We start from the raw sequence: 24816 nt of genomic DNA, 5'->3' as shown, positions 1-24816 counted from the left end.
CCAGTTCCACCACAGCATACACTAGATGGCCTTTCTCTTTCAAGGCGGAACTTCCCCTCCCATGTGGTTGAAGATGTCCTCCAACACATCTCATCCATGTCCCGCACCTCCGCCCTCAAACCCCACCCCTCTAACCGCAACAAGGACAGAACTCCCCTGGTCCTCACCTGCCACCCCACCAACCTCCACATAAATCGCATTATTTGCCAACATTTCCGCCACCTATAAATGTACCCCATCACCGGGGATATATTTCCCTCCCCACCCCTATCTACTTTCCGTAAAGACCGTTCCCTCCACAACTACGTGGTCAGGTCCACACCCCATAACAACCCACCATCCCCTCCTGGCACCTTCCCCAGCCACTGCAGGAATTGCAAAACCTGCGCCCACACGTCCCCCCTCACCATTATCCAAGGCCCCTAAGGAGCCTTCCACGTCCATCAAAGTTTCACCTGCTCTTCCTTATAACTTGCGCCATTCTGACAAAAGGTCACGGACCTGTTATGTTAATTCTGATATCTCTACACAGATGCTGCCAGACCTGCTGAGCTTTTCCAGCTATTTTTGTATTCGGTTCTGATTTAAAGCATCTGCAGTTCTTTCAGTCTTTGTTTAGAATATGAAAGTAAACTAGTAAGAATAATAAAAGCAAATTTTAAGAGCTACATATATGTGAAATAGTCGAGAGTGATGACAATAAATGCCAATCTCATGGAGTCTGAGACAGGATAAATTATAATAGGAATAAAGAAATGGCAGAGATGAGAAACAAATATTTTATTCATTAACAGTATAAATCACAAAAATTGGTACAGGTTCGGAAAACTTACAAGTACTGTTAGAAATAAAGAAACTGAACCCTGGCCTTGCCAGGAATTCCATGAACAGCACTGACAATGCCATTTTGTGTTAGCAGAACTTTTGTTTTCTATCCAGTCATCTGCCTTAATAAATATGGTCCCAACTGTCACAACTCACTGATGTAGCACACTGGAAATCAGACCCTGCTATCCCCTAAAGAAAACAGAAATTGCTGGAAAAACTCATTTGTGAACAGAAATCTGAGTCAATGTTTCGGGACGAGTGTCCCTTCCTGCTATCTCGTGTTCAGCAGAGACTTTGAAAAGGATGGGCCTGTACCTTTAGATTTCAGAAACTGAAATTAGTTTGTTCAAGCATCATAGGTCTGAGAAGGCTTTTCAGCATAATGGTGAAAGAATGTTTCCTTCCACTGGTCAGCCGAGAGCTAGGGAACATAAACAAATGACAAAGGAGTCTGCCATTTTAAACTCAGATGAGGAGAAATTTCTTCTTGAAAGGATTGTGGGCATTATGATTCTCAGACACGGAGAGCTGTGAAATCTTAGTTGAGTATATTCAAAGCTGAGAATGCCCTGGTTTTGAACTCTCTAGGGAAACGTGTGATTATAAGGGTTAAGTAGAATTGAAATTGAAGATGAAATGTGATCTTCCTGACTGGTGGCATAGGCTCTATGGTTTGCTCCTGCACCTATTTTTGTTATTTTGTTAAGAAAACACCAGCAGGAAAATAATTTTGTCTGCTGTAGAGTATTTCCTCTTTAAATTGATTTTCTCAGACAAAAGCAAGTCTTTAAACACTCATTGTTACCTTTTCTGTCACTTTGGCACCCCAGAGCTCATGGATTATGTCCAACTGATCACCAGGCTGCTTTCTACCTGGCTCTTCAGCTTGCTATATCAAGGCAGGTGAGTACTTGACTTCACACCTTGGTTTCTTTAACATGTTCAGTGATTTGCCACTTTCTTTAACAGTTTGAGATGAGGTTATTCAAGGAGTTTAGGGGGTAGGGTCGTATAGAGGGCGAGAAATGAAACAAACAATTCAGAGAAGATGAGTTCAAATCCCACTGTGGCACAATGTGACCTTGCTTTTAATAAATTACTGATTTGTGGTCAGGAACAATTTCAAGATTGTTGCATTGATTTAGTTACAAAAAGCTCACTGGTTCATGAGGAAAGGGAAACGACCACCCTTACCTAACCAAAACTACACCCCTTTAGTGGTGAGTGACCATAAAATGGGAGCATTTACATTGTGTTTGAAGGTAAAGTAGTTGAATCTGAACTCAGGGATGTTAAATTTGAACGAAAGAAATGCTGAAGGTATAACGGACAAATTGTGATGATTTAGAAATATACCTTTAAAAAGTATGTAGACAGCGAATTTAAAGAATTGCAACATTTTTCCATTCCTTCAAGGCATAAAATCCCAACGATTAGTGTACGCAGCTCCCTAACTTAGCAGTTTTTTTAGACCGAAGTTGACAGAAAGTACAGAACTAGGCCTGTGCTTAAGAAAAATTACTTATATTGCAAATAAATAGATTTTAGCTACAGGTAAAGAATTATGAACAATTAACTTACAATTCTACCAGTTAAAATGCTAACCCTTTTATTAAACTCCCCCGACAAACATACAGTCACAAAGAAATTATGGGCAGAGGAAAAGACTGTGGAGCAGTTGGGTAGTCCCTCTCCTTTTAGATTATCTGGATTTGCTGCTCCTTGTTCTTCCTTCTCTAAGTACTTCCACTTGCATGCAAGATTGACAGAGTAACTGATTCGCAATTGTAAAGTCTCCGACTCCCACATCATTCCACAATCAAAATTTCCAGACTAAAAAAGTACAGTGTTTACACTAGACAACAACATACTTCTAAATGCCAAAGACAGAAAGGGACATGGAGTTAGTGATGGAAAAAGACATCAAAGTGGAAGATCAGCCATGATCATCATGAATGATCGAACAGGCTCGGTGGGCTGAATAGCCTACTCTAATTGTGTGTTCCTGTGACTCCAACACAAGTGATCACTCCTTTCTGTAAACTGTGCAGTAACCCAGAAGTTAAAAATTTTAACAGTAATGCCTGTTTAAATTATTGGTATACAACAAAAAAAAATCAGGGAATGTTGAGTGTCATCATTTTTGAAATTTCATTCATTTGATGTGAGCGTTACTGCTAAGGGCAATATTTATTACCAACCCCTCCTTGGGAAGATGGTGGCCTGCCACATTTTGAAGTCCACGTGATATACCTTAGCCCTCGTGGTTTTATATAACTGGATAACTTGTGACGTCATCGTAGAGCAGATAAGAGTTAACCACTTTGCTGTGGATGTAGAGTCCCAAGTAAGACAAATGGGTAAGGATGGTCGATCTTATTCTCTAATGGAAATGGTAAACCACTTGGGTTTTTCTGATAGATTGATCATTAGGTGACATCATTAATGAATGTGAAATTCTCATCTTGATTTATTTGATCAGTTAATTTTAAGTTCTACTGTTGCCATGGTAACATTTGAACTCCTGTTTCTAGATTATCAGACTAGGCTCTGGACTTCTAGTCCAGAAATGTAACCACTATACTATCATAACCAACTTGGTTGCCTCTTAATGATCCACTTTCCAGGGCAGTTAGGGACTGACGTTTGTAGCAATCGAAGTTTCGCATTCCTGATCTTTCTGCTACTCAGCCATACACTCTGCTGTCACCATCAGGGAAAGTTTCAAGAGGTCTCCAGTAAAGCAGTAGCAGTCATGACTTTGATTTTGAGAAAATTAAGAACCATATTCTGAAAAAGTAGGCTATCAATTGAATGTGTATTCCACAGAACTTTAAACAGTTTTCTTCAGTTTAAAGTGGGGAGGGCAGTATGGTTAGCTCTGACCCGCTTATAGGTATCATTGGTTTCATTTTTTCATCTGACTTGTTTCCACAAATTCATGATTTCTGATCACAGGAATCAAGTGATTCAATGTTTGCAAATCATGGAATGAGACTGAAAACAGCTGTAAATTGAGCACAATACTTTCACAGGATTTCACTGTGCTCCAGGCTTGTTGCCTTATTTACTGTGTAACGCTGTGTATTGCTTTCAGATCCCAGAAGCACTGGGTTATGTTCGACAAGCTCTGCAACTGCAGGGCGATGATGTGAACTCCTTGCACCTACTGGCATTGCTTCTTTCAGCGCAGAAACACTATCATGATGCTGTAAACATTATCGACATGGCACTGAGTGAATATCCTGAACACTTTGTGTGAGTACCTAATCCTTTTGGTTCTTTGATTTGATATATTATTGTCACATGTACCTAGGTACAGTGAAATGCTAATGGGGAATCATTAAGGTTTACTTCAGCAAAGGTCACTGAGGCAAAGAGTATTCTGTGAGGCTGAAACAGGGTATTTAAACTTGGTCTTCATGTTTGACACAGAGCTGATAACATTAAAAAAAACATAAATTGCTGGAGAACCTCAGCAACTCTGACAACATCTGTAGAGAGAAAGCAGATTTGATGTTTTGGTCCAGTGACCCTTCTTCAGAACTAGTAGACGGTAGGATAAGGTGAGGTTGTTGACTTGCTCACTGAGCTGGTAAGTTTATTCGCCGACATTTCATCACCATTCTAGATAGCACCATCAGCGAGCCTCCGGTGAAGTGTTGGTGTTCTGTCCCGCTTGCTATTTATCTGTCTCTGGATTAATGGTGCTGGAAGAGCACAGCAGTTCAGGCAGCATCCAAGCATTTATCTGTCTGGGTCTGCTGGGATTGGTGATATCATTTCCAGTTTTGTTGTTGGTTCTGTTTCTTAGTGGTTGGTAAATGGGTTCAAATCTATATGTGTGTTAATGGAGTTCCAGATTGAGTGCCAGGAATTCCCGTGCAAGTTTCTATTTGACTTGTCCTCGAATAATTAGGAGACCCAGTCAAAATGGCGACCCTCATTGTCTGTGTGAAGTCACACAAGTGATAGCTGATCATGTCTCTTGGTATCTAGTTGGTGTTCGCATAACCTGGTGGCTACTTTCCTTCGTAATTGCCTTATATAGTGTTTTTGGCAGTCTTTACATGGTATTTTGAACATAATGTTGGTCCTGTTGATTGTGGTTGTAGGATCCTTTATACTTGTTAGAAGTTGTCATAGTCAAAAAGTGTGGTGCTGGAAAGGCCTAGCAGGTCAGGCAGCATCCAAGGAGCAGGAGAGGTGTAAGACCATAAGACATAGGAGTGGAAGCAAGGCCATTTGGCCCATCAAGTCCACTCTGCCATTTAATCATGGCTGATGGTCTTTTCAATTCCACTTGCCCGCACTCTCCCTGTAGCCTTTAATTCCTTGTGAGATCAAGAATTTATCAATCTCTGACTTGAAGGCACCCAACGTCCTGGCCTCTGCTGCGTTCAATGGCAATGAATTCCACAGGCCCACTACTTTCTGCTAAAAGAAAGGTCTCCTCATTTCCATTCTAAATTGACCCCCTCTAATTTTAAGGCTATGGCAACGGGTCCTCGTCTCCCTACCTAACAGAAACAACTTCCCAGCATCCACCCTTTGTAAGCCATGCATCATAGAGATGTACAGCAAGAAAACGGATCCTTCGGTTCAACACGTCCATGCTGACCAGATATCCCGACCCAATCTAGTCCCACCTGCCAGCACCCGGCCCATATCTCTCCAAACCCTTCCTATTCGTATAACCATCCAAATGCCTCTTAAATGTTGCAATTGTACCAGCCTCCATCACATCCTCTGGCAGCTCATTACATACACGTACTACCCTCTGCGTGAAAAAGTTGCCCCTTAGGTCTCTTTTATATCTTTCCCCTCTCACCCTAAACCTATGCCCTCTAGTTCTGGACTCCCCAATGCCAGGGAAAAGACTTTGTCTATTTATCCTATCCATGCCCCTCATAATTTTGTAAACCTCTGTAACGTCTCCCCTCAGCCTCCGACACTCCAGGGAAAACAACCCCAGCCTGTTCAGAATCTCCCTATAGCTCAAATCCTCCAACCCTTGCAACATCCTTGTAAATCTTTCGAGAACCCTTTCAAGTTTCACAACATCTTTCCGATAGGAAGGAGACCAGAATTGCACATAGTATTCCAACAGTGGCCTAACCAATGTCCTGTACAACTGCAACATGACCTCCCAACTCCTGTACTCAATACTCTGACCAATAAAGGAAAGCATACCAAACCCCTTCTTCACTATCCTATCTACCTGCGACTCCACTTTCAAGGAGCTACGAACTTACTGACTGTACCTCTTATGCTTGCATCCAAATCATTTATGTAAATGACAAAAAGTAGAGGGCCCAACACAGATCCTTGTGGCACTCCACTGGTCACAGGCCTCCAGTCTGAAAAACAACCCTCCACCATCACCCTCTGTCTTCTACTTTTGAGCCAGTTCTGCATCCAAATGGCTAGTTCTCCCTGTATTCCATGAGATCTCACCTTGCTAATCAGTCTCCCATGGGGAACCTTGTCGAACGCCTTACTGAAGTCCATATAGATCACATCCACTGCTCTGCCCTCATCAATCTTCTTTGTTATTGCTTCAAAAAACTCAATCAAGTTTGTGAGACATGATTTCCTGTGCACAAAGCCCATGTTGACTATCCCTAATCAGTCCTTGCCTTTCCAAATATATGTACATCCTGTCCTTCAGGATTCCCTCCAACAACGTGCCCACCACCGAGGTCAGGCTCACTGGTCTATAGTTCCCTGGCTTGTCCTTACCGCCCTTCTTAAACAGTGACACCACGTTTGGCAACCTCCAGTCTTCCTGTACCTCACCTGTGACTATCCATGATACAAATATCTCGGCAAGAGGCCCAGAATTCACTTCTCGAGCTTCCCACAGAGTTCTCAGGTACACCTGATCAGGTCCTGGGGATTTATCCACCTTTAACCATTTCAAGACATCCAGCACTTCCTCCTCTGTAATTTGGACATTTTTCAAGGTGTCGCCATCTATTTCCCTCTATTCTATATCTTCTGTATCCTTTTCCACAGTAAATACTGATGCAAAAGATTCATTTAGTATCTTTCCCATTTTCTGTGGCTCCACACAAATGCCGTCTTGCTGATCTTTGAGGGGCCCTATTCTCTTCCTAGTTTCCTTTTTGTCCTTAATATGTTTGTAAAAACCCTTTGGATTCTCCTTAATTCTATTTGCCAAAGCTACCTCATGTCCCCGTTTTGCCCTCCTGATTTCCCTCTTAAGTATACTCCTACTTCCTTTATACTCTTCTAAGGATTTACTCGATCTATCCTGTCTATACCTGACATATGCTTCCTTCTTTTTCTTAACCGAACCCTCAATTTCTTTCGTCATCCAGCATTCCCTATACCTACCAGCCTTCCCTTTCACCCTGACAGGAATATACTTTCTCTGGAATCTTGTTATCTCATTTCCGAAGGCTTCCCATTTTCCAGCTATCACTTTACCTGCGAACGTCAGCCTCCATTCAGCTTTCGGAAGTTCTTGCCTAATACTGTCAAAATTGGCCTTTCTCCAATATAGAACTTCAACTTTTAGATCTGTTCTATCCTTTTCCATCACGATTTTAAAACGAATATAATTATGGTCGCTGGACCCAAAGTCCTCACCCACTGACACCTCATTCACCTGTCCTGCCTTATTTCCCAAGAGTAGGTCAAGTTTTATACCCTGCTGAAAATGTGTTGCTGGAAAGGTGCAGCAGGCCAGGTAGCATCCAAGGAAAATGAATCAGAAAATGGTCTTGTACACACTTAACAAATTCCTCTCCATCTAAACCTTTAACACAATGGCAGTCCCAGTCGATGTTTGGAAAGTTAAAATCCCTGACCATAACTACCCTATTATTCTTACAGATAGCTGAAATCTCCTTACAAGTTTGTTTCTCAATTTCCCTCTGACTATTGGGGGGTCTATAATACAATCCCAATAAGGTGATCTTCCCTTTCTTATTTCTCAGTTCCACCCAAATAACTTCCCTGGATGTATTTCTGGGAATATCCTCCCTCAGCACAGCTGTAATGCTATCCCTTATCAAAAATGTCACTCTTGTCTCCCTTTCTATCCTTCCTGCAGCATTTGTATCCTGGAGCATTTTGCTGCCAGTCCTGCCCATCCCTGAGCCATGTTTCTGTAATTGCTATGATATCTCAGTCCCATATTCCTAACCATGCCCTGAGTTCATCTGCCTTCCCTGTTAGGCTCCTTGCATTGAAATAAATGCGGTTTAAATTTTTCGTCCTTCCTCGTCCCTGCCTGCCCTGACTGTTTGACTCACTTCTGTTCTCAGCTGTACCCGTCTCAGATCGATCTCTTTCCTCACTATCTCCCTGGGTCCCACCTCCCACCTTACTAGTTTAAATCCTCCTAAGCAGTTCTAGCAAATTTCCCTGCCAGTATTTTAGTCCCCTTCCAATTTAGGTGCAATCCGCCCTTCTTGTACAGGTCACTTCTACCCCAAAAGAGATTCCACTGATCCAAAAATGTGAATCCTTCTCCCATACACCAGCTCCTCAGCCATGCATTCATCTGCCCTATCCTCCTATTCCTGCCCTCACTAACTCATAGCCCTGGGAGTAATCCAGATATTACTACCCTTGAGGACCTCCTTTTTAAATTTCTACCTAACTCTCTGTAATCTCCCTTCAGAATCTCAACCTTTTCCCTTCCAATGTCGTTGGGTTCCAATGTGGGCAATGACCTCTTGCTGGCCCCTCTCCCCCGTGAGAACATTCTGCACCCTTTCTGAGACATCCTTGATCCTGGCACCAGGGAAACAACGCACCATTCTGCTTTTTCTCTGCTGGCCACAGAAATGTCTGTCTGTACCTCTGACTACAGAATCCCCTAACACAATTGATCTCTTGGAAGCCAACGTACCCCTTGTTGCATTAGAGCCAGTCTCCATACCTGAAACTTGACTGTTCGTATTACGTTCCCCTGAGAATCCATCACCCCCTACATTTTCAAAAACAGCATACCTGTTTGAAATGGGTATATCCACAAAAGACTCCTGCACTAGCTGCCTACCTCTCTTACCCTTCCTGGAGTTAACCTCTTGTAAGTGTCTTATTAGATCTTCCCTCAGGGATCATTCATGTGAATTCCCACTTGACATGCTCCTGTACCAGTATATCCTTCCTGAGGTGTGGGCCCAAAATTGGACACAGTATTCTAAATGGGCCTAACTCGAGCTTTATACAGTGTCAGAAGCACATTGCTGCTTTTATATTCCAACCTTCTTGCGATAAATAAATAAATTGATGAAGGGCTTATGCCTGAAACGTCGACTCGCTTGCTCCTTGGATGCGGCCTGACTGCTGTGCTTTTCCAGCGCCACACTTTTCGATTCTGACTCTCCAGTATCTGTGGTCCTCACTTTGCCCTCGTAGTTGTCGTGGTGTAGTAGTAGGTTTGTGGACTGTCATGATATCCATGGATAGGATAAGGCTGCATCTATGCTGAAGACAATGTGGGGGAGTAGTTAAGGAATGAAGTGATAGGTGGGCAGAGAAAGACAGTTGGGCATTCAAAATGATAAATAATGGTAAGTAAGGAAGGAAAGAAAACCTGCTAATCGGGATTATAAGTAGATGGAAACGGGTTTCCTGTGCTGAAAGAAGGTCATTTTAGACAAGGGTAGGTAAAAGATATGGCATTGTGCTGTCATCAAGACTGCCTGCTACTATTCTTGTGGCTTCAACTGTCTCTGCTCTATCTCAGACCATCTGCTGAAATCCTCATCTGTGCCCCCATTACAAATTATATTAACAATTTAGACTTTGGAATCAAAACCATAATTTCTAAATTGAGCAAATGTAGAAGTGTAGGACAATGGGCAGCAAGATTCTGACAATTCCCTGGTCCTTTGTAATCCTTTCTGCTCTAGCCCAGGTTGTCTTTGGTCAGCCTGTTTTTGTTTTTAACGTCCAGTCATATCTATTCTACTGCCACTCTGGCTGAGGTATAGCTGGTTGATGAGACTTAGATACTGCAAGTCTCAAGTTGTGTCTCCATCACAATGGACAGATGCCTATGACCAGGGTCCGGTCGCGTTTCTTCATTAGTGATGTCTCTCAATGTGATACCCAGGATCTTGATTATGCAATGTTGGTCTAAGATGTTTTGCTTAGGTGACACCTTTGCTATTCTCTTCCATATCTTGCAGGTGATACTGCAAAGAGGACCTAGGATTGCAACTTGTCCGCAATGATGACAATGTTAAAAGCCCAAACCATGTGAACCATTTAAGGGGAAGCTGACATTTTATTTTAAGATATTTGCTCATGGGAAGTGGGCATTGCCAGCATAAATTGCCTAACCTAATAGCCCTTGAAAGACAGTAATGAGTTGCTGCCTGAACTGCTGCTGTCATTGGAATACAGTATGAGGGTGCCTACAATGCTGTTCAGAAGGGAACATCAGGAATTTGACCCAGTGACAGTAAAGCAACAGTCATATATTCCCAAGTCAGGATGGTTTGGGGCTTGGAATGGAATTTGCAGGGGGTAATTTTATCATGCATCGGCTGCCCTTATCCTTCCAGCTGGTAGACGTTTGGTCCAGGTTGCTGTCTGCTGAGCCTTTGGTAGGTTACTACAGTGCATTTTGTAGTTAGACCATAAGACATAGGAGTGAAAGTAAGGCCATTCGGCCCATCGAGTCCACTCCACTATTCAATCATGGCTGATGGCCATTTCAACTCCACTTACCAGCATTCTCCCCGTAGCCCTTAATTCCTTGTGACGTCAAGAATTTATCGATCTCTGCCTTGAAGACATTTAGCGTCCCGGCCTCCACTTCACGCTGCGGCAATGAATTCCACAGGCCCACCACTCTCTGGCTGAAGAAATGTCTCCGCATTTCTGTTCTGAATTGACCCCCTCTAATTCTAAGGCTGTGTCCACGGGTCCTAGTCTCCTCGCCTAACGGAAACAATTTCCTAGCGTCCACCCTTTCCAAGCCATGTATTACCTTGTAAGTTTCTATTAAGTCTCCCCATAATCTTCTAAACTCCAATGAATACGATCCCAGGATCCTTAGCCATTCCTCATATGTTAGACCTGCCATTCCAGGGATCATCCGTGTGAATCTCCGCTGGACACGCTCCAGTGCCAGTATGTTCTTCCTGAGGTGTGGGGACCAAAACTGGACACAGTACTCCAAAAGGGGCCTAACCAGAGCTTTATAAAGTCTCAGTAGCACAACGGTGCTTTTATATTCCAACCCTCTTGAGATAAGTGACAACATTGCATTCGCTTTCTTAATCACGGACTCAACCTGCATGTTTACCTTTAGAGAATCCTCGACTAGCACTCCCAGATCCCTTTGTACTTTGGCTTTACGCATTTTCTCACCGTTGAGAAAGTAGTCTACGCTTTTATTCTTTTTTACAAAGTGCAAGATCTTGCATTTGCTCACGTTGAATTCCATCAGCCATTTCCTGGACCACTCTCCCAAACTGTCTAGATCCTTCTGCAGCCTCCCCACTTCCTCAGTACTGCCTGCCTGTCCACCTAACTTTGTATCATTGGCAAACTTCGCTAGAATGCCCCCAGTCCCTTCATCCAGATCATTAATATATAATGTGAACAGCTGCGGCCCCAACACTGAACCCTGCGGGACACCGCTTGTCACCGGCTACCATTCCGAAAAAGAACCTTTTATCCCAACTCTCTGCCTTCTGTCAGACAGCCAATCCTCAATCCATCCCAGTAGCTCACCTCGAACACCGTGGGCCCTCACTTTGCTCAGCAGCCACCCGTGTGGCACATTATCAAAGGCCTTTTGGAAGTCTAGATAGACCACATCCACTGGGTTTCCCTGGTCTAACCTACTTGTCACCTCTTCAAAGAATTTCAACAGGTTTGTCAGACACTACCTCCCCTTACTAAATCCATGTTGACTTGTTCTAATCAGACTCTGCTCTTCCAAGAATTTAGAAACCTCATCCTTAATGATGGATTCTAGAATTTTACCAACAACCGAGGTTAGGCTAATTGGCCTATAATTTTCCATCTTTTGTCTTGATCCTTTCTTGAACAAGGGGGTTACAACAGCAATCTTCCAATCATCCGGGACTTTCCCTGACTCCAGTGACTTTTGAAAAATCTCAACCAATGCCTCCGCTATTTCCTCAGCCACCTCTGTCAGAACTCTAGGATGTAGCCCATCAGGGCCAGGAGATTTATCAATTTTAAGATCTTTTAGCTTTTCTAGCACTTTCTCTTGTGTAACGGCAACCATACTCAACTCAACCTCCTGACTCCCTTTAATTGTTGGGATATTACTCATGTCTTCTACTGTGAAGACTGACGCAGAGTACTTGTTAAGTTCTCCTGCTATTTCCTTATCTCCCATCACTAGGCTTCCAGCATCAGTTTGAAGTGGCCCAATGTCTACTTTTGCCTGTCGTTTGTTTCTTATGTATTGAAAGAAATCTTTACTATCATTTCTAATATTACCGGCTAGCCTACCTTCATATTTGATTCTCTCCTTCCTTATTTCTCTCTTTGTTATCCTCTGTTTGTTTTTGTAGCCTTCCCAATCTTCTGATTTCCCACTGCTCTTGGCCATTTTATAGGATCTCTCTTTTTCTTTAATAGTTGTTACATGCTATTGCACATTGGTGGTGATGGAGGGGGTGGATGGAGAGGCAATCAAACTGCAAGCTTTTCTCCTGGTGTCAAGGTTCTTGTGTTACAGCTGTACCTATTCAATTAAGTGGAGAATATTCCTTCACATTCCTGACTTGGCCTTCTAGAGGCAGGCTCCAAGAGCACATTTGGTCACGGCATGTTCCCAGCCTCTAACCTGCGTTTGTATTTGTATTTTGTACGGCTAGTTCAGATTTTGGTCAGTGGTAATCCCCAAGATATTGATAGCAAGGACTTCAGCAAGTGTACTGCCACTGAACATCAAAGAAAGATGGCTGGCTTCATTAATGCTGTAGATGGTCGTTGTCTGGCACTTGGATGGAGTAAATGTTACCCGCCAGTTAAGAGTAGAAGATATATTGGCCCATTGGGTCTGCTCTGCCTTTCAATCATGGCAGGTATATCAACAGCCCAAGCCTGCATAATGGAGACAGTGAGGACTGCAGATGCTAGAGATCAGAATTGAGAGTGTGTTGCTGGAAAAGCACAGCAGGTCAGGCAGCATCTGAAGAGCAGGAAAATCTTCGTTTTGGACCGGAGCCCTTAATCAGGAATGAGGGTGCCCATTCCTGATGAAGGGCTCTGGCCAGAAATGTTGATTTTCCTGCTCCTCAGATGCTGCCTGACCTGCTGTGCTTTTCCAACAACATGCTGTTAAGCCTGTATAATGCCCAAGCCTTGCTGCATATGCATCCAAGCCATTTGAGTGCTTGAGGAGTTATGAGTGGTGCTGAATATTATGCAATCATCAAATAATTTACTACTGACTTGATGATGGAGGGAAAGTCACTGATAAAACATCTAGAGGTGATTGGGCCAGGACACCCGTTAAGAGCTCCTGGAAACGATTGAAATGGTAGAATTTGAATCTGTTTGTGGTAAAAGTAAGACTGTTAACTGGAAGCTGCAATAAGCCAGCTTCTATGTAGACAGGTGGTGTGTGTGGCATTTATTCAGTATCTAGAAGCTGAATTAAAATAGAAAGGTGAAAGATTACAGATGAAACAACATTGAGTCTAACTTTGCCCTTGGAGGGGTAATGATGTTAATGCCCTTGCATTTTAAGGAGTAGCATAAAACAGTGTGTTACAAATGTTGCTATCCTTAAATTTACTGTCCTAAGCTAGATTGAAACTAAGTCCAAACTAGGTGAACTGAGGACCTAGTTAAATTTTTCTCTTTGATTAAGTGTTTAATCACTCCTCCTAATGCCTCCTTTGGTCTTGCTACATTATCAGTCCAATACAAATGGGGAGGTGATGATGTTGTGATAATGTCACTGAATTAGTGACCCACAACAAAGGTGAATTTTCTGAGGATGTTGGTACAAATCCCACTGTGGCTGACAGTAAAATTTAAATTCAATAAAAAAAACTGGAATAGAAAAGAAGTTAACGTAATGGTGACCACTTAACCACTGGATTGTTCCTAAAAACAAAATTTGGTTCACTCATCAATTATCCCTACCTGATATCACAGCAATGTGTTAGATTCTTAACTGCCCTGTGGGCAATAAATACTGATCCAGCCAGCGATCCCAACATCCCATAACTAAATAAAGAGCGTAGAGTTTTGTATTGCACAATCTTTGTGGCTAAGGACCAGGAAATTTTCCAAATGATCAGAGCAATGTTATCTTCTGTCAGCTATGTAGAAGTAAAATGGTTCACTGTGTGTGTGCCTGGGTTGGGGTGTGACCAGCACAGGAGGAGTGGGTGGAATTGGCCATTGTTTTGTTTATTGATCTGTGTTCAGTTACACCTTCTGGATTATATGAAGTCAAATGAGTAATGTCACATAAAAATTACCACTTGAGTGAAGTTATAGAGAGGACAGCATTGTCGTGGAGAAGAAAATCAGAAATTCTCAGTTCCTAATCTCAAAAACAGCGTTTTTGTTTGCAAGTCCCATTTTTATTCTTTTAATTACAGTTACTTAAAATAATCCATCACCTCCACAATTAAATTGTCAGTACAGTTGTATGTAATACTTGGCCTGCCACTGCACTGTATATGTGTTGAACCAATTTGAATGTAGTCCTGGCTGTGTTTTTCATTTCCTGACCCATTTCCTGTTCTACATTTCAGCTTGTAGTTATGCTGGCAGATGTGGAATTCCATTAGCTGGGAGCCTCACTTCCACTGCCTCAATATGCCTTATCCCCATGCCAGCCAAATATTGAAGTTGTCGTCATAAGGAAAATGTATGCACCTTGAGCTTGTTTTATCTTTCATTGAGGCCGTGGCTGATCTAATTCCATCCTCTTTGCCCCAGAGTTGTTCATGCCTTCAGCTAAAAGAAACGTAGGAATCTCAGATTTAAAAATTAACAATTGACCCAGCAGAAAATAAATGGAACTCTGCCATCACTGAATGCATGTACTATTTCACTTGGAACATTGGAACTCTACAGAGTTGAGGAGCATTGACTAACTTATTTATTCTAGGGGTATTGGACCTGCCAGCAATGATCCACAAATCCATCTCGAAGGTTCATGATCTCTCTGACCTTCAAACCTGACATGCAGTAGGTTTGTCACCTGAGCCAAAGTTTGTTAAATTTAAAGTTGAAGTTCCAAACCATATAGTTAAGTTGCAAATCTCTTACTCTTTGATGTCTAAACTTCAGATGTTAATGTCTGCTTGGTGGTAAAATTCTCATCTGAGTTAATAAATAAGAGGCAAAGTCCCACACACAGACTGTGCCACAGAATCTAGCCTGACAAGCCACACTCATGCTGCACAATTAGAGGTGACATCATTGATTGTGCAGTTAAACTGAGTCTTCACTTCCTCCGCTGGGTGGATGTTAAAGATTCCATAACGATATGTCATATGAGAAAAGGGGCAGTTCTTCTTCCCACCCCCCCTCCCCACACAAACACATACATTGTTGAATGTTTATCTCTCAATAGACGTAAGTAAAAGAGATTATCTAGCCATTTATCTTATTGCAGTCCTTGTCGATGCTTTGTGTAGAAATTGGCCACTGCATATGCCATGTTTTTACATGAGCAGTGATCGCACTTCAAACATTGTAACTGAACACAGGAAGTGCTGGAGAAACAGCAGATCTCGCAGCATCTCCCATATGTGGAGAGACAAACAGTTAACATTTCTGAAATCCAGTGACTTTGACAGAGTCATACAGCACAGAACAGATCCTTTGGACCAACTTATCCACACTGACCAGACATCTCAATCTGACCTAGTCCCATTTGCCAGTATATGGCCCATTTCCCTCTAAACCCTTCCTTTTCATATACCCATCCATGTGCCTTTTAAATGTTATAATTATACCAGCCTTCACCACTTCATGTGGCAGCTCATTCCATACATGCACCACCCACTTTAAATAAGTTAAACTTCTGGTCCTTTTTAAATCTTTCCCCTCTCACCTTAAACCTATGCCTTTAGTTTTAGACACCCCCAACCTTCAAAAAAGACCTATTCTTCAGAACCATTGCCAAAGCTGCTGAGTTTGTCTTTAGTAATTTCTGGGGTTTTTCCCCTGACCTTTAATATGCACAGTGTTTTGCTCAAGTTATCAATTGTCTATAAAATACCTTGAGACAACCTGTAATTGTGGAAGTCATGATAGAAGCGCAAGTCTTTTATCCTTCTCTAAGTTGGCCATTGCTTGTGACTTGAGAGGGTTGAAGCCAGGGAAGTAGCTGTCTTATACCATGTCTTTGAAGCATTTAACTAAAGGCAAAATACTGGAGATACTTGAAATCTAAATAAACAGAAAGTGCTGGAGAAGCTCAGCAGATCTGGTAGCATCTGTGGTGAGAGAAGTGGAGTTAACATTTCAAGTCAATCCTGAAGAAGAGACACACCATACTCAAAATGTTAATGCTGTTTCTCCCTTGAGATGTTGAATACTAGTGCTGGATTACAGGTTAGCAAAAGTGCCATAGTGGAGGCTTATGTTCAGTAGTATACCACAGGGATTGGTAATAGGTCCCGTATTGTTTGTGATATGTATAAATGTTGTCGATGAGAATGTGTGGGGGCTGATAAGTTTGCAGATGACTTGAAGGTTGTCCAAGTGGTTGACAATGAGCCAGAAAGTATCCGGTTACAGGGAGATGTAGACTAACTAGTCAGATCAGTGGTAGAATTAAACTCTGATAAGTGTGAGGTGATGCATTTGGTAGAAGTAACAAGGCAAGGGAGTACTTGATGAATGGCATGATGCTTAAAAGCTCAGAGCAACAAAGGGATCTTTGTATGTTGGTCCACAAATCCCTGAAGGTGGCAAGGCAGGTTAATAGTGCAGTTAAGTCATTTGGAGATCTGCCTTTATCAGTCAAGGCACGGATTATAAAGTAGGCAGGTCATGTGGAGCTGTACAGGCCACAACTAGAGTTCTAGTCACTGTACTATAAAAAGGATGTGATTGCCCTGGAGAGGTTACAGGGGAATTTCCTGGGACAGAACGGATTAGCTATGAAGACAAAGGCTGGACAACCTTGGAAACAAAAACAGAAGTTATCAGAAAAGCTCAGCAGGTCTGGTAGCATCTGTGAAGAGAAATCAGAGTTAATTCTGGGGAAGGGTTACCAGACCCAAAATGTTAACTCTGATTTCTCTTCATAGAGATCTGCTGAACTTTTCCAGCATCTTCTGTTTTTGTTTCTGATTTACAGCAACTGCAGTTCTTTCAAATTTTATTTGGGTAAGTTTGGATTATTTTCTTTGAGGCAGAGAAGGTTGAGGGGAGACTGATAAAGGTGTATAAGATTATGAGGGGCATGGGCAAGGCAAATAGAAAACAGTTGTTGCCCTTAGTTGAAGGGTCAGTACCAAGAGAGCATAATTTTAAGGAAGTTCAGAGGGAATATGAGGAAAATGTTTTTCGCTCAAAAGGTGACGATCTGGAATGCACTGCCTGGAAGGGTGGTCGAGGTGGGAAACCCCACAACCTTTTACTTGAATGAGTGTTTGAAGTCATAACATTCAAGTCTATGCACCTATTGCTAGAAAGTGAATCTTGTGTAGTTTTAGAGATACAGACTTGGTCGGACAAAGGGGCTCATCTATATTCTATGAATCCGTGGTTCTAAGTAATGACTGGGACAAATGAGTATCATTTGGGTACCTTTGGGTTATTCAACAAGCTTATCCAAATAATAATTTAGTACCCACTCCTGTAATATTTAATACCATGCCTGAATGGCACATTCTAAGTCATGCAGCTCCAGATGTAGAGCTGCGGGATTTCTCAGTTACCATCATGGCCTGAACTAGAATCTCATCAGGTTTTAAATAAAATTCCCTGGTCAGTTTTGCTGCATTATGGTTTGACTTATGTTTTCAGCACCATGTTTAAAAAGAAAAGTACTGTGTTTTGTTTTAAATTATCTGAAAATCCTAAAGCACTAGCAAGTTTTGAGAAGATTTGTAGCTCAGTTTGATGATAAGTATATAAGTTAGCTCGCTGAGCTGGAAGGTTTTTTTCAGACGTTTTGTCACCATACTAGGTAACATCATCAGTGAGAATTTCCAGTGAAGTGCTAGTAGTATATCCTGCCTCTCTATTTATAAGTTTTGGTTTCTTAAGGTGGGTGATGTCAATTTTGGTTTTCTTTCTTTGAGTTATTTACATTCACCTGACATCAAATGGATATACATGAATGTAAGTTTGCTCGCTGAGCTGGAAGGTTCATTTCCAGACGTTTCGTCATTGTACTGGGTAACATCTTCAGTTGGCCTCCGGGCAAAGTACTGCTGATAATTCCTGCTTTCTATTTATATGTTTGGGTTTCTTTGGGTTGGTGATGTCATTTCCTGCAGTGCCATCATTTCCTATTCTTTTTCTCGGGGTGGTAGATGGGGCCTGACTCAATGTGTTTGTTGATAGAGGCGATACATGAATTAAAACATGGTATTTAAGGAACCCTTTAAGAAGCATCCATAGGGATGAAAGAGGTCTGCAATTCTAAAGAGGGAATGCAAGTTTTTATTCATGTCATTATTGCAGTTGGATTCAGTGGCTGTCTTCAATAATCCGAATGTTTGCCATCTAAAGGAATTAATTGAATAGCCCTTTGCAAACCCATTTGGGCTGAATAACTTCTTTCTGTGCAGCAAATTTCAATGATATATTAAGGTTAACCTTGCTTTCTTTTTCATAGATTGCTGTTCACCAAAGTAAAACTGGAATCAGTATGCAGGGGTCCTGATGAAGCTTTGCTCACCTGCAAGCACATGCTTCAGATCTGGAAGTCATGTTACAAACTCACAAACCCCAGGTATGTGAGTGAGAGCACCTAGCTTGAATCTTTGATCCAAGAATATCTAGCAAAACAATGGAAAGTGGATAAAGGAAATTAATGCAATTTGTATCATTTTCAAAGAAGAAAAACTGAGGTACAAAATGAAAGATTTGTGCTGGTACATGACGTTAAGGAGAATAGGTTAACCTGGGTGATTGAAATGACAAAACAAAGTCTTAAGGATAGCAGTGTGCTTGTCACATTGGGCTCTTTGTTTGGGCTGTCCTTATTTACATTAAAATAGAAAGAATAACAACCTGTATTCATACCATAACTTGTGAAGACATGCAAAAGAATATGTGTAGACGAGCAGGATGTTCAGTTCGGTTGCAATTACATGTAGAGAATTGTGATTTTTTTTTCCATTTTGAAAATATGGACATGAAAAGGTACACTTAACGCATAAGTTTTTAAATAAAGAAGACCAGGAAAACTGACACTGCAGCGAATGAAGGCCATAAAAACTGGCATATGGAATCCTTGAATTTGCATGTACCATGTGATGGTGATGCTCCTTTAACAAGGTTATGTTGTCCTTGGTTTTTTTTTGGAGGTCTTAAAATCACAGGTTCCAAAAAGCCTGGACTTGGGTAGTTTTTCGGGCCAATTTGATTATAGCTAACAGATACTGCCTCAGCCAAAAGGCTTTTAAGTTTTAAAAAATACTTCTACAATGAAAGGGCCAGTTCTCCCAGCTCAGCTCTTCTCTGGTTTGGTTTGGCTGTTCACTGAAAGCAATCAGGCAGTTGGGAAAGCTGCTGGGCCCAAAGAAGCAGGTCCAGGCTGATCCTTCTCTCTCTCTGATATCTCTCCTGTAAGATCCTGTGTCTGATTTTACCTTTTGTATCAAGAGCGTGTTTATGGGGATTGTTGCAAGTATTTGGAACAGCACTAAATTGGGATATCTGTTGGGATTTCGAATAGGTTAAGTTATTCAGTATTCTGTTTTCTTTTGTTTGTGTTTCATTCCGTCATCTTCTAAATAAATTCTGTCTTTATTTTAAAAAACAGCGTGGTTTGACCCACTGCATCCCTCCTGGAATATCCATGTTACGCCTGCTAAAAATGACTAGCAAAGTTAGAGTCTGGGCTACTTCCTTCAAATGTTTTGATGGGGTCTGGACTGGTCCATAACAAGCAACCTAGAATAAGTATGTTGTGATACAGTTAGAATATTAAGTATATTTGGATAATCCATCATTGAAAAGATATAGAAAAACAAAAGTGCAATTTAATGTCCCAAAAATGTAAACTAATTACTGTAATGAATAAAAACTTGCAAGGATTCATGATCAGATAGCAGTCTTTCAGGCTAGGAAGCTTCATGATGGGCTAAATGATGACTGATTGCTTCCATTTGTTGAAACCTCCAATGGCAAACTGTAAAATCGGATTCATAAATATGCTGCTTTAGGGATGGACTGGCACAAGAGAAAATCACAATAAAATCTGTCAATTATTAAATGCCCAATGTGTCCTGGGCCCAACCATTTTCAGCTACTTCATGAATTATCTTCCCTCCATTATATAGTTGACTTTAATGTGATCTAAAAAGCCAATCAAAAACAATTGGTCTTAAGAAGATAGTTCATTTCTATCTTCTCAAGACTACAGTAGATGGATAATAAAAGCGACCTTCTTGCACTCACTGTAGGGATTATATGTTTAAATGTGTAGCTACTTGGAAAAATGTAACATTGATGTGTGGGACAAACATTTCCAGACTTGATGATCCAAACCGCCTCTTCTGTTTCTTCTTTATCATATTATGGTTATGGGTGTTGCTTGCAAGGCTAACATTAATTGCCTTTGAACTGAGTGGTTTGCTGGACCATTACAGAAGGCAGTTGAATTAACCATGTTGCCGAGGGACTTCGTGTAGTCTAGACCTGATAAGGATAGTAGATTTCTTTGCCTTTGAGGATGGCATGGTGGCTCAGTGTTTCGCACTGCTGCTTCACAGTACCAGGGACCTGGGTTCGATTCCATCCTCGGGTGACTGTCTATGTGGAGTTTGCACATTCTCCCTGTGTCTGTGTTGGTTTCCTGTGGGTGCTCCGGTTTTGTCCCACAATCAAAAGATGTGCAGGTTAGGTGCATTGGCCATGCTAAAGTGTTCCTAGTGTTAGGTGCATCAGGCAGGGGTAAGTGTAAGGGAATGGTTCTGGGTGGCTTACTCTTCAGAGGGTCGAAGAGCCAGTTTCCACACTGTAGGGAATCTAAGCGAATCTAACCCTACGTGATATAAGTTAACCACTTGTAATTCTGCCTTTGAGGGATGGAACATGTTGCAAAATTGAATTGTGTCTCAGAGTAACCAAGATTCATTGGACTCCTGACTTGATGGCTATCATTATTCTTTATGATGCTTTCATGTTCTTGAGGCACTGCCTACTCTTTTGGGAGTCTGCACAACTAATAGTGTGGAATGTAAACTTGGATGGAAATTTTAAATCTGTTACAAGAGCTTGCATTTATATCGTATCTTTCACTAACTGATAGTTCACATTCATTGATACGCCTTTGAAATAGTTGGTGTTATAATGTATGGAAATTAAGGTCAATTTTTGCAGAGTAAGATCCCATCTCTAGCAGTGAAATAAATGTCCAACAGTGAATTTAATTTTGACAAGCACATAAAACGGTAACAGTGTGATGACCTTCCGTCCATTTTTACCTCGACTGAAGTTGGATTTTCACTTCAACCTATTTTAGTAATGATTGTTGAGGAATAAATATTGACCATGATACTCACCCCTTCTGTTATATACCAGAATGTCAGGTGGTGAAAGATAAAATTGGACATATGCATATAGAATCGCATGAAGATTATTTCCAATGAAACATATTGCAAGCTTGCTGTTTGTTTTCGACCTAGGGACTACGATTTTAGTCTGTTCCTATTTTATAGGAGTAGGTGTGATTTCCCAGATGGTGCACGCTACCTTCACACAGCCTAATAGAATTAATTTATAAATAATGCACTTTTCTTTGAATGATGCCATGGGACATTTTTTAAGTATCCACCTGAGAATGCATCATTTATATTTCAGCTGAAAGATGACCCCTCTGCCCAGTGGATTGAACAGCATCTATAAAAAGGTCATCAGATTACTGTATTGTTTTAATGGCACCCTTCAATCAACTAATGAATCCTATTCATAGAATTGACTTAAACAAAGAGGATAAAGCACAGAGGTCTAGAATGCAGATCTATTAAACTCTGTTGCAATGAAATTAAAAAATACAGGAAATGCTGGAAACACAGCAGGGTATTGGCATCTGTGAAGAGTTCAGGCAGTCAATGCCTGACATAGGGCCCAACCAGAAATGTTGACCCATCTGTTGTCTCTGCGGGTGTTGACTGACCTGCTGTTTGGTTTCTAGTCCTGATTTGCAGCACTTGCAGTATTTGCATTATTTGTTTTTTCTACACACTGTAGGGAATCTAAAGAATGAATAGTAAGGTTCATTCCAAAGGAGCAGTTTTTAACCATGGTGTAACAGCGTTACATTGGGACATTAGACCAGTTAACCCATTGAAGCAGTTCTGCCTTTCCATTAGATTATATTTGATCTTTACATTGGATTCATTGCCCTACCTTTGCAAAATGACCATATACCCAATAAAAATCTGTTGATCCATATTTTGAAATTATACAACTCTTGCATTCGCAGCATTTTTGAGGATAGGGTTCCATATTTCTTTCACCTTTTGTGTGAAAACATACTTTCTGATGTAGGTGCTATGACAGTGATGTTGGTGATGAGTTCCAGTGGTTTAATTTGGTATGTGATTTGGAGGGGTGCTTGCAGGTAATCATGTTCCCATGTACCTGCTGGTCTTGTTTTTCAGTTAGTAGACATTGCAGGAATGGGAGGTGCTGTCAAAGGAGTCTTGGCAAATTGTTCCAGGGTGGCTCTTGTAGACGGCATACATTGTAGCCGCATGTCATAATTGTGGAGGGAGTGAATGATGAAGGCGGTGCATGAAGTGTTAGAGCACATTGATTCTCAAAGCCAGGAAAATTAATTTTCATTTGCATCTTTTTCTCTAATGTGCAGATGTCTCCCGTTTGGGTTATACAGGCTTGAAATTTGATGGCCTCTTTGCTGGATAAACATGGGACTCAGGCTTGTGGGTTCCTACAGGAAAGTGGAGATGTGATCACAAACAGATCAATTATGATTGTTAGGTGGTGGATCAGGCTTGAAGGGCCAAATAACCTACTCCTATTCCTAACTGGAATGTTATCAATGCCAGCTTACATTTATGAGCTCCCTTGGACATAGCAAGAAGTCTGAAGATGCTTCACAGAAACATGATTAGTTGGAATTTAACATCAAAGCACATCGGTAGCTACTAGGACAAACCTTGCTTAAAGTAGTAGATATTAAGGATTACCTTAAAGGAGGAGAGTGAGGCAGAGTGATCTAAGAATGTAGACCCTTAGTCTTAGGGCTTTAAAAGCTGAAGGCAGGAGTGACAGTGTTGAACAGTTAATATTGGGAATACACAAAATGGAAAGAATTCAAGGTGTACAGAGAAGATTGTAGGGCTTGAATAGGTTACAGAGATGCATCTTGGAGCAATTTACTATTTTAAATGCACTAATCAATGTATGTTATTGGTAGTGCCGTCCAGTTTTTATTAATTTGCATAATGTAGCCATTGCTGTCTAAACCAGCATTTATTCCTAATTATCCCGAGGGCAGTTAAGAGTCTAGAGTCACATATCTTTTCAAAACTGAACTTGTCTTTAGATCATAAGACATTGAGACCAGATCAGGAAAGCTGCAATTTCCTTCCCAAAGGGACATGAGCGAAATAAAGGAGCTTTTCCACATTTAGACTCAAAAGATTTTAAATCGAATTCCAGATTTTTATTGAATTCAAATTCCTTCATGGCAGGATTCAAACACAATTCTCAGAACATTACTAGGGTCACTAGATTAATTGTCTAGTGATGATACCACTAGGCTATTGCCTCTCCTAATATCAGTGGTCGAAAAGTTATGGCCTGCATGTAGTTTTCACCACCGGTTCACAGAGATACCCGACCTATGATCTCAAAGTAACTTGGAGAAAGCAGGACCCTTAGGCTATCCTCCCAAGATTGAGTCCATAAACTAAGAGTCCCTTAAGTGCAAGCCAGAATGGCCCATAGAATGGGAAATGTCAGCTAACCTGTTCGTGAATCCAGTGTATTATTTGATCCTGACCAAAATAAGTCCCAGCTTCAAAGCTGCGTGCCTGGTATATTGAAATAACCAGAGATGACAACAGATGCCTATTGATAGATATTTAAATAAATAATGTTGTTAAAACCTCTGCTAGCAGAAAATTTAAAAGCAACCAGTTTACAGGCACTATGAAACTTGCATTTGAGGAACAAGGAGCCCTAGGGATAAAGACTTGTACTGACTGTTATTCAGGAAAGATATGCACTTGGCTTAAACTGATGAAAAGGTATAAGCTGTTTGGGGATCACAGTGGAATTTACACACAGGTTTACATGCTGCTATTGATGTACTTGTCTGAAGAATCGCTGTGCTGCAAATAAGTCACAACTTACTCCAGTTGAGAGATTAACCAATTCAGTTACATCATTCTAAATCATCTTTTATCAGTCATTTTCTGCTTCTGCAAATGTTGACTCTGTTGGAATATAATTTTTTGCTACAGTTGGAATGAAAGGGTAAAAGATGGAGAGATGAGGTAATGCTGGGAAAGACACTGTGCCCTCATGGCATACCTGATGGAAATCATAGAATCTGATGGAGAAAATAGAGGCTCTGAAGCAATCCTTCGATCATCATTAGATTTGAAAGTTGTGACAAGGAAAATGAGTAACACCTACCCGATCATCATTTGAGAGCCATGTTTGAAACTTTAGAAAGTCAGGCCTGATCCTGTCCACTCCTGACCTGGTGAAACAAGCAGGGTATTGTATGTTTGTTTGACTATGAACAAAGGTATCACCACTGAGCCTTACCCACTCTTTACCTGGCAACTGGTCAGTAGTGAAGCAAGCCTGGTAGTGTTT

General features: G+C 41.3%; 1 protein-coding gene across 3 annotated transcripts in view; it reads left to right on the top strand.

Annotated features, from left to right (window-relative positions):
* The window catches only part of ttc7b (tetratricopeptide repeat domain 7B), a 351966-nt gene that overhangs the window by 182383 nt on the left and 144767 nt on the right, over window positions 1–24816 (top strand). For 2 of the 3 annotated variants that reach the window (XM_060829463.1, XM_060829466.1), the window contains exons 14-16: window positions 1659–1731; window positions 3926–4086; window positions 18629–18745. In XM_060829463.1, coding sequence (XP_060685446.1) covers window positions 1659–1731; window positions 3926–4086; window positions 18629–18745 — 351 coding nt within the window. The remainder of the gene's footprint in view (window positions 1–1658; window positions 1732–3925; window positions 4087–18628; window positions 18746–24816) is intronic. The other variant, XM_060829465.1, reaches the window with a different exon arrangement.

The sequence above is a fragment of the Hemiscyllium ocellatum genome, chromosome 8 (assembly GCF_020745735.1).
Source record: "Hemiscyllium ocellatum isolate sHemOce1 chromosome 8, sHemOce1.pat.X.cur, whole genome shotgun sequence".
Taxonomy (NCBI): domain Eukaryota; kingdom Metazoa; phylum Chordata; class Chondrichthyes; order Orectolobiformes; family Hemiscylliidae; genus Hemiscyllium; species Hemiscyllium ocellatum.
The sequence above is the reverse complement of the archived record's forward strand: the minus strand, read 5'-3'. Positions and strand labels throughout refer to the sequence as shown.